General features: G+C 39.3%; 1 protein-coding gene across 4 annotated transcripts in view; it reads right to left on the reverse strand.

The window, feature by feature from the left end:
* Positions 1-13753, reverse strand: part of LOC121676525 (complement C1q tumor necrosis factor-related protein 7) — a 100970-nt gene that overhangs the window by 47149 nt on the left and 40068 nt on the right. For 2 of the 4 annotated variants that reach the window (XM_042053159.1, XM_042053160.1), the window contains exons 4-5: positions 1772-1860; positions 1184-1285 (exon numbers count right to left, since the gene is read on the reverse strand). In XM_042053159.1, the coding sequence (XP_041909093.1) occupies positions 1184-1285; positions 1772-1860 (191 nt within the window). Of the gene's footprint in view, positions 1-1183; positions 1286-1771; positions 1861-6661; positions 7182-7323; positions 7518-13753 lie in introns of those variants that run through there. The other 2 variants (XM_042053162.1, XM_042053163.1) reach the window with 2 other exon arrangements.

Raw genomic sequence — 13753 nt, forward strand, 5'->3', positions numbered from 1 at the left:
TTTCAAGCAAGGAGGTATCATGTTTATCCATTCCCAGTTCTCTGAAGCCTTATCTGTCCCTACACACAGGCCACTGTAAAGGTCACTGGCTCTGAAGCTGCTTCAGCAAGTTCATTTAAGTGCTTCAAAGAGATTTTCATCAGGCTCAACCAACCTAAACACATCTACCATTCTATCTGTTCTTCCTCTTGTGGCCTGAATTGTTAGACTGACGGAAGACACTGCTCAAATTTACCTCTATTACACCTATACTTCAAAATAATAATATCAGAAAGAAAATCTCAAACTCTGTCAATCTGATGGCCACTTGTTTAACAACAAAACACCTCCCGTGTGTGTAAGTACAAGAAACAAAACCAACATGTGGAAGGTTTCACATATACTTTATATGAAATTAATAAACAACTCTAATAAGGGTATCACTTCTGCATTTTCCTACTACGAATACATTAAACCAGTATTACTTTAACTGAAAGCTGTAATAATTACTTATTATAAGATAACATTGCCAAAAATCTTCCCACAATGTACATGAAATGGCAATTCTCCCCTAGACAAGCAATTTAGCCAGGCTAAACCATATTGTTTGGAATTCCATATAAAGGCATTACTGGTATATGCTGTTATTTCCTGGGAATAACAAATTCTTTGGAACGTATTTTCTACAGGCAAGCAGTCTCTTTGTGAATTCTGAAGAATATGAGCGCCAGTTCTGCACAGGCAGAGCCTCTGTTGTTTTTTTAAAACAGAATTCATTTTCTAACAAAGAACACGCTTATACAAAAAAACCTCAATACAAAATAGTAACAAGGAAATACAACAAAATGACATAAAAGTTAATAGCCAGCATTTAGCAATTGCACTGTGCACATTTATATAAAGCTGTACTACAGTGGTCCTTTCTGTTACTGTAAATTTTAAATACTTCAAGGCATCTTAAGCAACAGAAGTCATGAACCTCTAAATGACAGAAGTTTCACATGATGTCTATACTACAATGTAAGCAAATTATTACTGTTAAATATATACAATAAAAACAATAATCAGAACAGTTCCTTCCCAAACAGTAGTATAATTCTGATAAAAGAAATTCATCTTCAAGAGTGCGCAGTCTTTGATTTTCTTCATGTTTCACATTCACTTTCTTATTATAAGAACAGCAAGACACAATGCACTTTTTTACCGTTTTATCCAGTCTGACTTCTGGTTTTCTTTCTCTGATGCCTTTTAAACGCCTTGGCTGTGGACTGGGGTCTTCTCGCGATAAAGTAATTTCAGCTTTTGTCTAAGCAAACAAATGGAAAAAATGTTTAGCTGCAACAGAAATAGAAATAGATCAAAGCTATAGTAATTCCCAGGAACTCAACACTTACTTATGTTTGTGTTAGGGACTGAATCTTTTAATTATAAAATCAGCTTAAGTGATTTTCCAGATCCATATATTAATAGGCCTTATTAAATTGTACAGTAAACATACAAAGAAACCATTGCTTTCAAACTAGTGTAAGAAATTTTTTGACAAACAGCACAGAAGGAACTTGTACTGATTGTACAACAATACCTTTTATGTTATTACAAACAAATTAAAGTTTAGAAAAAAATATAGCAATACAGAACATAACTGTACTGATGAACTGAGTACACTTTCGGCTTCAGAAATAAAAAAGCAGATATCCCAACTCGAATTCACATAGCACAGAGCAAGTAAAATGAAGTGGGTGTTACTTATAAGACTGAGGTCAATCAAACAGGACTTCTGAAGGATTCCCACCTTTGCTGCTTTTAGTTTGTCTCTCATTCGCTGCCTAACAGAAAGCTCTGCAAAGCTTGTCCTTGATGTAGAAGGAACAGGTGGCAACTCTGAAACAGAGAAAAAATGGTAACATGTTTAAAATTAAGTATTTTCTGAAAGAAATTTATGGAAAATGAAACCATTTATACCAGAGTCCCATGTTCCAACAGAAAGAACTTGCATGAGAAAATTTGAGTGAATGAAACATTTCTCAGAATCCAGTCCTTACAAAGTATCACTTAAAGGCCTTTAAACTGCAACAGATCTACCTTTCATTATATACTATGAACAACTGTAAGAAATGCTTAAGGACACTTTTAGTCCACCATCATTTAGAAAAGAAAAACACATTAAGATAAACCTCACTACTACTGATTCTACTCAGAATCATCAAGAGATTTGGGAGAATTCTAATACTTCCAAACTATACAATTTAGTACCTGTATTTGTAGAGAAGAAACATTCATTGCATTTGGAAACTTTCAAAAGAATGAACAAGGTGCAAAGTGCAAACCCCTATTTTGCAGGAATTTTTAGGGTCTGCCTCAATCTAACAGCTCTAAAACATTTCTTAATGATTTGAATGGTGCAATAGTGTTTATATGTGTACAGATCATACAGGCAAGAATTCTTGGAAAGTCACATTTGCTCAAATATGGCCTTTGAAAAGTTTTTGGAATCGAGAAAAAACTTCAACTTTTAAAACTTCAGGCTCATGAAAGACTGTGGCACACAGAAGAAAGGCTCTGTCTGCAGGAGATGGAAATGATGAACTTTAATTGCAATATGAAAGGTGGGTACACACTGGAAAAAAAATTTAACTTTTGGGGTATTCTAGCACTGGAACTGAGTCCCTTAAACAGTTATGGAACCTTCACTAGTGCAAGCTTTTAAGTTAAAAAACAAAAACAAACAAACCAACAACCCCCAGTCCTCAAAGAAACTCCATCAACCAAAAAAAAAAAACCCCACCAAACCCAAGTATCAAGACTTACAAAAGATCTTTCAACAGAGAAGCTGGTCTAGAGTTACCTTTTGATTTTCCTCTTGTGAATTTTTTCTACCATTTTATCCTGTGCAGTTAGCACGCAAAAACATATTCTATTTCATTGCAGCAAATGTGTCATTTCAATTCCATTCTGATAAATGAAAACTAGAAAGCCACAGATTAGATGATCTTCTAAAATCCTTTACAATTGTCTGTAGACATTTCCAGACATGCCAGGTGAACATTGTAAACGTGCAAAATTAGGACAGAAACAATCTGCTGATACTTTAAGCACCTCATAAAGTATTGGAACTCATGCTCTGTATGCAGAATTCTTTATGAATTAATCAATTCATTGAGACAACAGGGTCATTATCTTTTCTATATATAATGAAAATCATTTTAAGGCTTTGGTAGTTGCAGTAATTTAATGCATCAAATACTGTGAGATACTGTGGTTTTTTGAAAAAATGACCACATTAAAAAAAAAAAAAGGTTTTGTTACTTTATTTCTCTGGACATAAACTTCTGCTCTGCTTATGTGAATGTGCTCTACAGCCAACTAAATTGTGCCTAACTTCAAAATATATTTTTGAAGTGAACAAACTAAAACTAATATCCATGAAAATATTACTTTGCAAGATCACCATTACAAGCCTGTATGAAAAAAAAACTCACACACCATGTTTTGCATTGGAAGTGTCATTATCCTACAGTGGCTCCATGTTTTATGTCAGTCAGATCTAACAAGTTTGCTGGACAGTCAAACTGAAATTAAACCCGAGAACTTGAAAATGTCATCTAGTAAGTGTTCTCCCTTGATTTCATCTGCACTCAGAGAGGCCCAAACCCATTAGATCTCTGTGTGGCTTCAAAGTTCTCTGCACTGACAGACTCAGAACTTCTGCATGTTATCTCAAAGCATGCAGAAACCAGGAACAAGACAGACATTAATGCTGTGACCAAGCATCAGTTACTTGAATGAAAATAAGGAATGGTAACTTCCAGCATAGATCCTAGAAACACTGCTGTATTTTTCATGGATACAACAACTGCGTAAGTGCACAGTAAGACACAAACCCAACAATGAAGAAAAAGATACAGCAACACTGCAGTTGTGCTGGCTTCACAAGGTAATAACTATCAGACATGGGCTTCTTATTTAAAGCAATTCTTCTTTTGAAACTCTCATTTACTAGTCTGACTAGTGGACTGACATATAACCATGTCGTTCCATTTAAGAAAGATAAAAAGGCATTAAGCACACATATAATTGGATTAGAGTAAAATACTGAATTTCTGCAAACAGATTGCATTAAAAAATAGTAGAGACAGACTGAATGCTTGAAAGACTAGTACGGAGATTATGCTGAATATTAGGTGAAGAAGTTGATGGACATGTTTCAGTAAAAACTTGCCATAGTGGGCCGAGAATGATAATCATTCCATGCTAGAAGAAAATAAACCACCTATTTGAGGGACGTGACAAATTGATAAAAAACATTATCTACTTCCCCCTTGTGTTAAAATACAGTTCCCTTTTCATAAAAAAAAGCAGTGTGGGGGTGGGTATACTTTTAACACCACAAATTTAACATAATATGGTGACAACTATGACAAACTAAAAAGGCCTCAGAATAGAGGCGATGTGTTATCACAGGCATTACACATAAAGATAGTGGAGCAAACAGACAATGTAGAACTTTTCAATGGCACCTGGAAGACTCCAGGGGGATATTACTTTTATTTTTTAAATGGTTAGTTATCACTTGGCAAGAAAATGATAATCAGAAATTCATACACAGATCATCACTCTAAAAAAGGAGTGAGAAACTCAAATCTACTTTTACTTTATAAATGGGCAACACAGTAGCTCACAGCACTGTCAGCATATTCAAAACTATAATATACAGAACATAGTAATTTAAATTATTTATAAATCTGTCAAACTGAATCCTGGAGGGGGGGAAATTGAAATAAGTTTTGAATAGATACATGAAGGCTTCAGCTCAAGGTATAGTCTCTCTCAAAATGTGAAATGCAATTTTAAAAAACCCAACCAAACAGATGGATAAATTATACTGCAATTAGGTAAACCAATGCTACAGTCTATCCAGAATACCACATGCTGTACTTTTCACTTGATCAAACAAAATTTGCAAAATTACAGGTATTTCAGAAGCGGAATATGTAACAGAGCAAAATACTTAGGAAATCAAAACATTTATCACACAGGGAAATGAGAGGCTAGTTTTCTTCTCAAGAGTACTGCTGAGCTATTCTGTTTATTCTTGGAAAATGAGCTTCTGTAAAAGAAAAGAACCATCACTAGAGGGTGTCTCTTGATTTCCCCATGCAATCAATTCTGAAAATTATTTGGAATCCATCTGTCAACAGCATATCACTTCCTAGCACAAGCTGGCATAGTGAGACTCAAAAAAACATTCAGAAGAAAAGTACATAGACCTTGAAGAGCCAGAAACATCCCTAAATTGTAAATGTCTTTAAAAATTTTGCCTGTACCATATTTTGTTAAAATGTGTTTAAGGACAATACATATATTTTATTTTGGTAAAACTTGACACTGATGAAAAACCAAGTATTTTTATACTTCACTAGATTTTCATTCCACTGATTTTTTAATATCCTACTCTTAATTAGATCTTTTATGTACCCTATGTAAGTAAACCATAAACACATTCAGTAAGATTAGACATACAGTTCTAGCAATTTCCCACCACCACATCACTCTTACACTCTCCTGCTTTGCAAGTGGAGTATTTCATGTGTGACAGTAAAAATAGCACGTCAATAAATCTATACATCTTCATACCCATGAGAAACACTTCAAGCACAAATTATGAGGTTCACAGTATCATTAGGGTTGGAAGGCACCCCTGGAGATCATCCAGTCCAACCCCCATGGCAAGGTAGGGTCACCTAGAGCAGCTTACACAGGAACGTGGCCTGGTGGGTTTTGAATATCTCCAGAGCAGGAGACCTCCCTGGGCAGCATTTTCCAGAGCTCTGCCACTCTCTATATAAAAAAGTTCTTTCTCGTGTTGAAGTGAAACTTTCGTTTTAGTTTATGACCATTGCTCCTTGTCCTGTCGCTGGGCACCACTAAAAAGTCTATTCTCTTGGCACCTGTATTAATGAGATCCTCTCTCAGTCTTCTCCAGACTAAACAGGCACAGTTCCCACAGTCTATTCTCAGAGGAGAAACAGGCCAGACCCCTCAGCATCTTCATGGCCCTCCACTGGACCTTCTCCAGTAGCTCCATGTCTTTTTTGCACTGAGGAGCCCACAGCTGGACACAGCACTCCAGAAGTGGCCTCATTAGGGCCGAGCAGCGGGGGAGGACCTGCTGGCCACACTATTCCTGATGCACCCCAGGATACCACCAGCCTGCTGGCCACAAGGGCACTCCTGTCTCATGGACAGCTTGTCACCCACCAAGACTCCCAGGTCCTTTTCAGCAGAGATGCTCTTTCGTACATCAGTGTGCAGCCTGTGCTGGTACTTGCACTTATTCCTCCCCAGGTGCAGGACCCTACACTGGCCCCTGTTGAATCTCATTAAGTTTCCCTCTGCCCAACTCTCCAGCCAATCAAGGTCCCACTGAATGGCAGCACAGCCTTCAGGTGTATCAGCCACTCCCCCAGGTTTGTACCACCAGAAAACCTGCTAAGGTTCTATCCCATTGTCCAGGTCGTTGATAACCAAACCGAGTAAGACTGGACCCACTATGGATCCCCAGGGAACGCCATGGACTACAGGACTCCTACTCCGCTGATCACAACCCTCTGAGCTCTGTCATTCAGCCAGTTCTCGATCCACCCCACTCTCCATTCATCTATCCCACATTTCCTGAGCTTACCTGCAAGGATACCGTGGGAGACAGTGTCAAAACCCTTGTGAAGTCAAGACAGACAACACCCATTGCTCTCCCCTCATTGACCCACGCTGCCGTGCCATGATAGGCGGCTATCAGATTGATTTCCCCACGGTAGATCCATGCTGACCACTCCAGATGACCTTGTTTTACATGCTTGGGTGATGACCTCTGGAATGATCTGTTCCATCACCTTCCCAGGGATGGAGACAAGGATGACTGGCCAGTTCACGTTCAACTATACAAATACTGCACGTCTACACTAATATATCTGAAAAACGTAAGGGCATTTCATAATCTAACCATATTTAAATACGACAGGAGCATATCTTTCGAGTGCAGCGCTGCCTGTCCGCTCAAAGCCCGAGCTGACTCGGTACTGACAAACACAGACACCCCTCCATCCCTCGGATGCCAGCAGGGCCCGAGGAAGCCCCGCCAGGAGCAGAGCGGGGCTCCCCACGCTCCTCCCGCGGCAGCGCTGCCGTTCGAGCGCCGCAGGGAACCTCGGAGCGGAGACACAGCCCAAGGAGCAGCGCCGGCACGGACGGCCCGCGGCCCCGGGACTCGGCACCGCCGGGCGGGCAGCCGCAGCCCGGCGCACCCGCGCCCCGCCCCGGCCCGCCCCGCCGCTGCGAGTCACTCACCGCGCACCGTCGGGGGGGCGTCGCTGGGCCGTGCTGCCGACATGGTGGTGCTGCGCTGCGCCCGCGGTCCGGCGGGACCCGCAGCCTCCGGCGGCTGCAGCGGGAAGGGAAAGGCGATGGCAGCGTCAGCGCGGCCGGGCCTGGAGCGAGAGCCGGCCCTCAGCGGGGCAGAGCCAGCGCGCGTGCGCGGGGTGCCGCCGGTGCGCGCGGGCCGGGAGCGCGCGTCAGGGGCCTGGCCGGGGACAGACCGACAGGGGGACAGCCGGCTGCACGGGCTTTACACAAACACATATATATATATATATATATCTCTCCATTTTTTTTTTTTGTCTGTGTATAGATACATACATATATATAGGATATATATACGCGTATTTATCTCTTGAATATATCTGCTATACCTATCTATATATGTCCTGTATGTATCTATCTAGATATACATACATGCATATATATATCTCTACATATCTCCTGTGTGTGTATATGAATATATATATATAGGGGATATATATATTTCTTCTCTGTGTGTGTATATTATACAGGATCTATCTGTCTCCTGTATATTCATCCATCTCCCGTGTATGCACACATACATATATAAACATATGTGTCCCACTGATGGCACTACCAGGCTACAGTCCCAACACCACCCAAAGTTAGCACACACTGCTGGTTGGTAGCTAGATTAAAGCCTACTGATGCCCCAAAAGCATCTTGCCTTATCTTTACTGTTTATCTCCTCATAGCATAGGAGTTTTGGGTTTCTTTTCCCCTTCTGACATTTTACTGCTTAAACACAATTACCTCTGTTCTGCAGATGAGAATAAAAAGCTGTTCTGCAGATGAGGAAACAGGACAACCTCGTGGTTTTACAACCTACGCAAGACTAAATGTATTTAACCAATAATTTGAAGATAATTTAATCAACTATGATTATATATATTGATATAATTATTGATATATATATTGATATAATCAATTATGATTATATGAAATAGAATTTAAAAAAATACAAATCCAAAACACATTAAGGGTGCCTGCTTCCAGCAGCGGTACTTATAGTTGCAGTGTATTTGTACAGAAATTAATTATGCAAATCTGTATTAACTAGAATGGTACTGACAGATGAGAAGAGCTTAAAAGAGAGTCTTGGGTTACTTATTCCACTTTTCACCGCTGTGCATATGAAAGATTCCTGTATCAAATTTAAACAGTCTTTCCTAAAAGCACATGTAAATGGAGAACACTGACAACATTGAAGAAGTGCTTTATGGCAGCTTTCTTTAACAATTTGGTAGCATTTCTTGAAGTTAAGTACTGTAACAGACACTTTAAAATGTAGTAAACAACTGGATGCAAGAACTGTAAAGCTCTCCACTAGCTCAGAGGTGGTTTCCAAGCACTGAAAACTAACAACAGAAACACAGAGAAGTTTCTCTCGCTGCTCTTTAAAAAAAATTATTACATCAATAGTACCTAGAAAATAATTTTGAGGATTTTGGGTTACTTAAATCTGTCTCATTCATGAAAATGCAGTGACACTGAAACAGAGCTTAAGGAAAATGTTTGCTTCCTACCTGGGTTTTCTTATACAGCAACTCTTGGATCACAGACAAGAGCCAAACATCACACTCCCTGTAAAAGCAGTGCCTCGGCTCTGCTTTTAAAGAGAAAGAGTCAGATTTCCTGCTTAAACCACTAAAACACTTCTGGCAAACTTCTTTTTGTAAACAATTTCATCTACACTAAAAGGGAAATCATAAATAAAACATGGAGAGGATGCAGCTCCAGCAGACCATTGCTGTTACTGCAGTGATTTTAAAAAGCAAATATCCACGGTATATTTTTACAGGGTCAAGGATGGTTATTTCAGGCTGAAGTACAATAAAATAGTCCCTCATCCTAACTTTGAGTATCCAAATTTTCTAAATTATCTGGCTTAATTTCCGTGTACTTCTTCTAAAGTAAGTAAGGGAGCAGCACAGACCTTCTTGGGACTTGTATGAAACAGAGCAGTGATTCCTAAATACCAATCATTTATAGAAGAGACTGGTTCGCTCTGTTGACTAAAGAGAGGTGTTAAACCTCTAATTCAGACCTTATGAAACATTCCAGTAAGTATTTTTTTTAGTTTAGTTTAGAAACACTTAGCTCCACTTTGAAAAAAATCCCTGAAAACTTCATGTAGGGATAAATCCTTGAAGTGGACGGTTAGTAGCCAGTTGTTTTTCTAGTGCCTGCTGTGTTCCAATGCAGTAAAATACTTGGAGTAATTACTGGAGCTGCATCAGGGGACAACGGTGCATTATTCTTTACAGGTGACCTTTACAAATCAGCATCAGCCTCAGCAGACTTCTTAGCTTGTCATTTGGGGGAAAAATTACAGGAAACATAGCAGAGTTAAAAAAGATACCATCTCTCAGAAGCTGTTATTGGCAAACAGGCTTTTTGCCACCCAAGGCTTAAAAAATGTATCAGTAAATGCTCAGAGTAACAAGTAAGACAAATCATAACTTTATAGAGTTATCAATATGCCTTTATACTTCTGTAGCAGAAAAAAAAAGGAAAAAATAAGGATATGAAGGCTATGATAGTTGTTTTAGAGCCTGCTTAAAGGGAATCACACTCTTGAAGCCCTTGTTAGAGAAATAGAGGAGGGATAGGTTATCTTCCTGTTAAATGCTCACAGTCAGCTTATGCAGATACTAGGAATGGCAGAAATGTCAGCACTGTGAGATGGTTTGTAGAAATGTAGATTGTCTTATATACTATTCCTTACTTTTGTAACTACAAAGGGATTTATAACTTTCCTGTCAAGTCTAGACAGGGGTCTTTTCTGCTGCACTGAATTGTCAACAAAATAATCCTTATGTTAACATGTATGAATATCTCTAGTATGATCAGAATAAACAAAATTGTGAATACTAAATTGAGTTATTAGACCTATTTATAATTGTCTGTATATAAACAGTCCCTATAACAGCTGAAGGTCTATAATTGCAAAGTTTTAGTGGTTGGAATCACCTGAAAAGAGATGGATAAATTACTTCTCCTTTCTGAATACTATCCTAAGAAGGAGACCACGTGAAGAAGTAACCATAGTAGTTAAAAGAGATTAGGAGTATGCATTTTTAGTTGTGGAAGAGGAACTGTCATAGCTAGAAACATCTGACATGACAACAGCTTTCAGGAATGGGAAAGATATGTAATAGGAGGACAGGTTTCTTAGGGTAACATGCACAGCACACATCTATTATCTGCTAAGAGTCATTGCATGTGGGACTGTGGAAATGATCCAGTGGGTGAAACTTCATACAAAATTTTGGCAAGAGCTCAGGTATAACATCTTGTTTTGCTAATAGGTCTGTGTCCCAAAAATATACTCCAGTATCAGAAACAGTTGTACAAACAGTTTAAATAATGGACAAATATGAACAGCATTTATGTGAGGAACATTACTATGAGAACCTAAAGGAGCAGTCAGGAGCCTTTGCTTAACAGGATGGAAAGCTGCTTAAAAACACGTCAGTACAATGACTCTGCTCACAGGAGACACACAGAATTTGAACCACATATGTTTCCTGGGGTGGAGAACAACTCATTTATCTTGGTCAGCATTATAAAAACAGAGGCCGGCCTAATGCCATTGATTACACAGGGCAGCAGACTCAGTGATCCACATAAGATGGTGTGAGCTGCTCTGCTCTGCTAGATGTGACATCACACTTGGCAATTAATCACTGTTTTGTCAATGATGGTCAAGGCTGGCTTTAAGAACAGGCAGAGTAGATGGCAGCTTATAGTGCCCTTAATGTAGGATGCCCCAGGAGCGGGCAGTGGCATCATAGGCCCCTAGTTCAGAGTTAAAACAGTTTAAAACTCAACAGGGGACAATGAACAATGGAGTTATTTCTCAGGCTTTGAGGATAATATTAAGCTTGCTTTGCCATATACACTTCTTATTGCCTGCCTAGAATCAAAGTCAAAATCTGTAAAATCAACAGAAGGGAAACAGCAAATGTTATAAGCCACATGCAGCATTTACAGAATAAGGGTACATGTTGCTCTGTTCTTAGAATAGGATTTAGGTACTATGTGCAACTCTACAGTGATCCCAGTTTCAGGGAGGTTACAAACGAGAAAGAAAAACTCAGCTCTTCCTAGTTATTTTTAAACTGTTTGCATCTGACTCCAATATGACAGAAATCACAAATAACATTTCCTGTAATTTGTCACATGCAGTTTGGAAGTCTGTGTTCACACATCAGAACATCTGACAAAATGTGCATGAATGCAGGTAGTGCATGGAAGGGAAATCAGCATCAGTGGTAGGCAAGTTCTCAGATGATGAAAGAGATTGTTGTTTAGCTCAAAATTTTAAGTCCTTTTCACTTTCTTCTGAGCCTAGAGATAACACTTCATTGAAAGTAGTGAAAGAAAAATCACTGCTGGTACATTTCCTTCAGGCAATTCACTCATTTCTAGAAATCCCACCTTCTTGCAAAACAATCACTTTAGAGCCCACTGAGAACCATGGTTCATTTATATTTTTCAAGAATTCAGTATTTTTTGTCCTTTTGTTAAGATGGCATAAACAAGGTTATTCTACCAGAGAGATGATTTTACAAATTTTGTATTGGATTTAGTATTTAGGACAGGTGCTTTAAAGTTGAAAAGAAACAAATTTATTATTTATTACTTTGGTGTAACTAGAATCACTCCAGGATTCATTTCAGTACCGTCAAAAATTTCAATATTTTATGTATAATTAAGTGTATTGAATTTAGAGGCATGAGAAGATGGCTAGCCCATCTTAATACATTGCAAAATTTTCTGGAGACTAGCCAAGTTACTTCAATTGAAGTTGTCCCAGGAGGAACTTGAGCAATACTTTATGGAAGATCTGCTGAGAGGTCACTTCCATCATTATCAGGGTACTTCTCTGTTCTCATCAATCCACATCTCTTCTCTAATTTTGAGACATATAAATTACCAAATTAAATTATGCCAATTTTTCTACTTAGCAGATTGTTCTTGAAGAGCAGTCATCTTATTTAACTTTTGCCATCTCAAAGTTAAAGGGTAACCTAAATTAGTAACTTAGATACAGGTAATATGAAGACATGGGTACTTCCTGATTCTTTCTTTCTTAATAAAAGTCTCTAATACAGGGTCATCCAAACAGAGATTTACCCCACCTATTTCTTTGCACTGATGACAGGAGAGCCAACAACTAATTTAACCTTCACAATGATCTTTGAACTTTTATAGAGATTTAAGTCAGGTAAGAGAAATTTTATACTTATACTTGCTGCTGCAAGAACAATCTGCAGAGGAAAAATCTGCTTACACCTCTTCCCGCAGGTAGTTGCCAAAATTATGCCAAAATTATACTCAGAATTGAGTAATATCCAAATGCCAAATAATCCAAGACACCTTTCTCTTTGTGAATATTTGCTATTAAAAGATATGTGTATAATTATGGCAGCTGGTGTGGGGTCAGTAGCTCTGACCGAGGAAGAGGTGACCAGTCCGGAGAGATGGTCCCAAAAGAGATCGTCTTCCCGAGGTCTGGTGTCTTCCCTCAGCTGCTGGCCAGGAGGGCCTGTGCAGAAGCTGTCAGCTCTTTAGTGATTGTCAGCTCGTGATTCCAGCTCAGCTCTGCAGGGCAGCCTCCAGGCCAGACCAGAGAGAGACGAGAGGCTCGTGTAGCTGTTCCACGCGAGGCAGCTTTATTGGTTCGGCAAAGGGGAGCCAGGGATGAGCTCTCTCTGCCCTCACAGGGGCAGGGGCCTGGCTTTATAGGGATACAGGGGGTGGGTGTCAGAGGGTAAAGGCCAATGGGCTACAAAGGATCTGCATAGGGTCTCCCAGAAGATTCTGGGTTTGTCTTCTTCTCACTGTAACTGAAGAGTAGCTGCCTTCCCAGGGGAGTTCTGCTGGGAGATTGAGCAATCTCCTTATCTCAGGAGATGTCCCTCCAGGGCAGTGGCTGGGCATACCCTACATATAATATGTCTAATTAATTTTTCTTTTGCACTAGGTAGCAACTTTCATGAACTGATCTGACGTGTGCAGCTAGGAAAAAACCAAGTATCAGTGACTGAGAATTTCATGATAGTATTTTTGAAATTTCTTCCTGTGGATGTGAGGAAGAATCATACCTCTGAAATTCAGAAATGCTTACGTAACCTCAGCTGGGAGTGTTGACCTAATGAGTTACAGGAAAATGTATATGACCTCTAAATGCTCTCTGAGCTGGAGTCTAGATAGTTTATACTAAAAGGGATAAATTTCTTCTTGAAAGCATTACTCATTGGTAAAGATAATGGTATATTGCTTTCTCAACTCTATTTTTTTCCTGTTTACTTTCATGTGTTACTTCTTGGATGGGACTCATCAGCTACTGAAAGACTTATACAAAGCAATC

Source organism: Corvus kubaryi, unplaced genomic scaffold (genome assembly GCF_017639235.1).
Source record: "Corvus kubaryi isolate FWS band 111438036 unplaced genomic scaffold, C.kubaryi_AGA036_p1.0 split1-131, whole genome shotgun sequence".
NCBI lineage: Eukaryota > Metazoa > Chordata > Aves > Passeriformes > Corvidae > Corvus > Corvus kubaryi.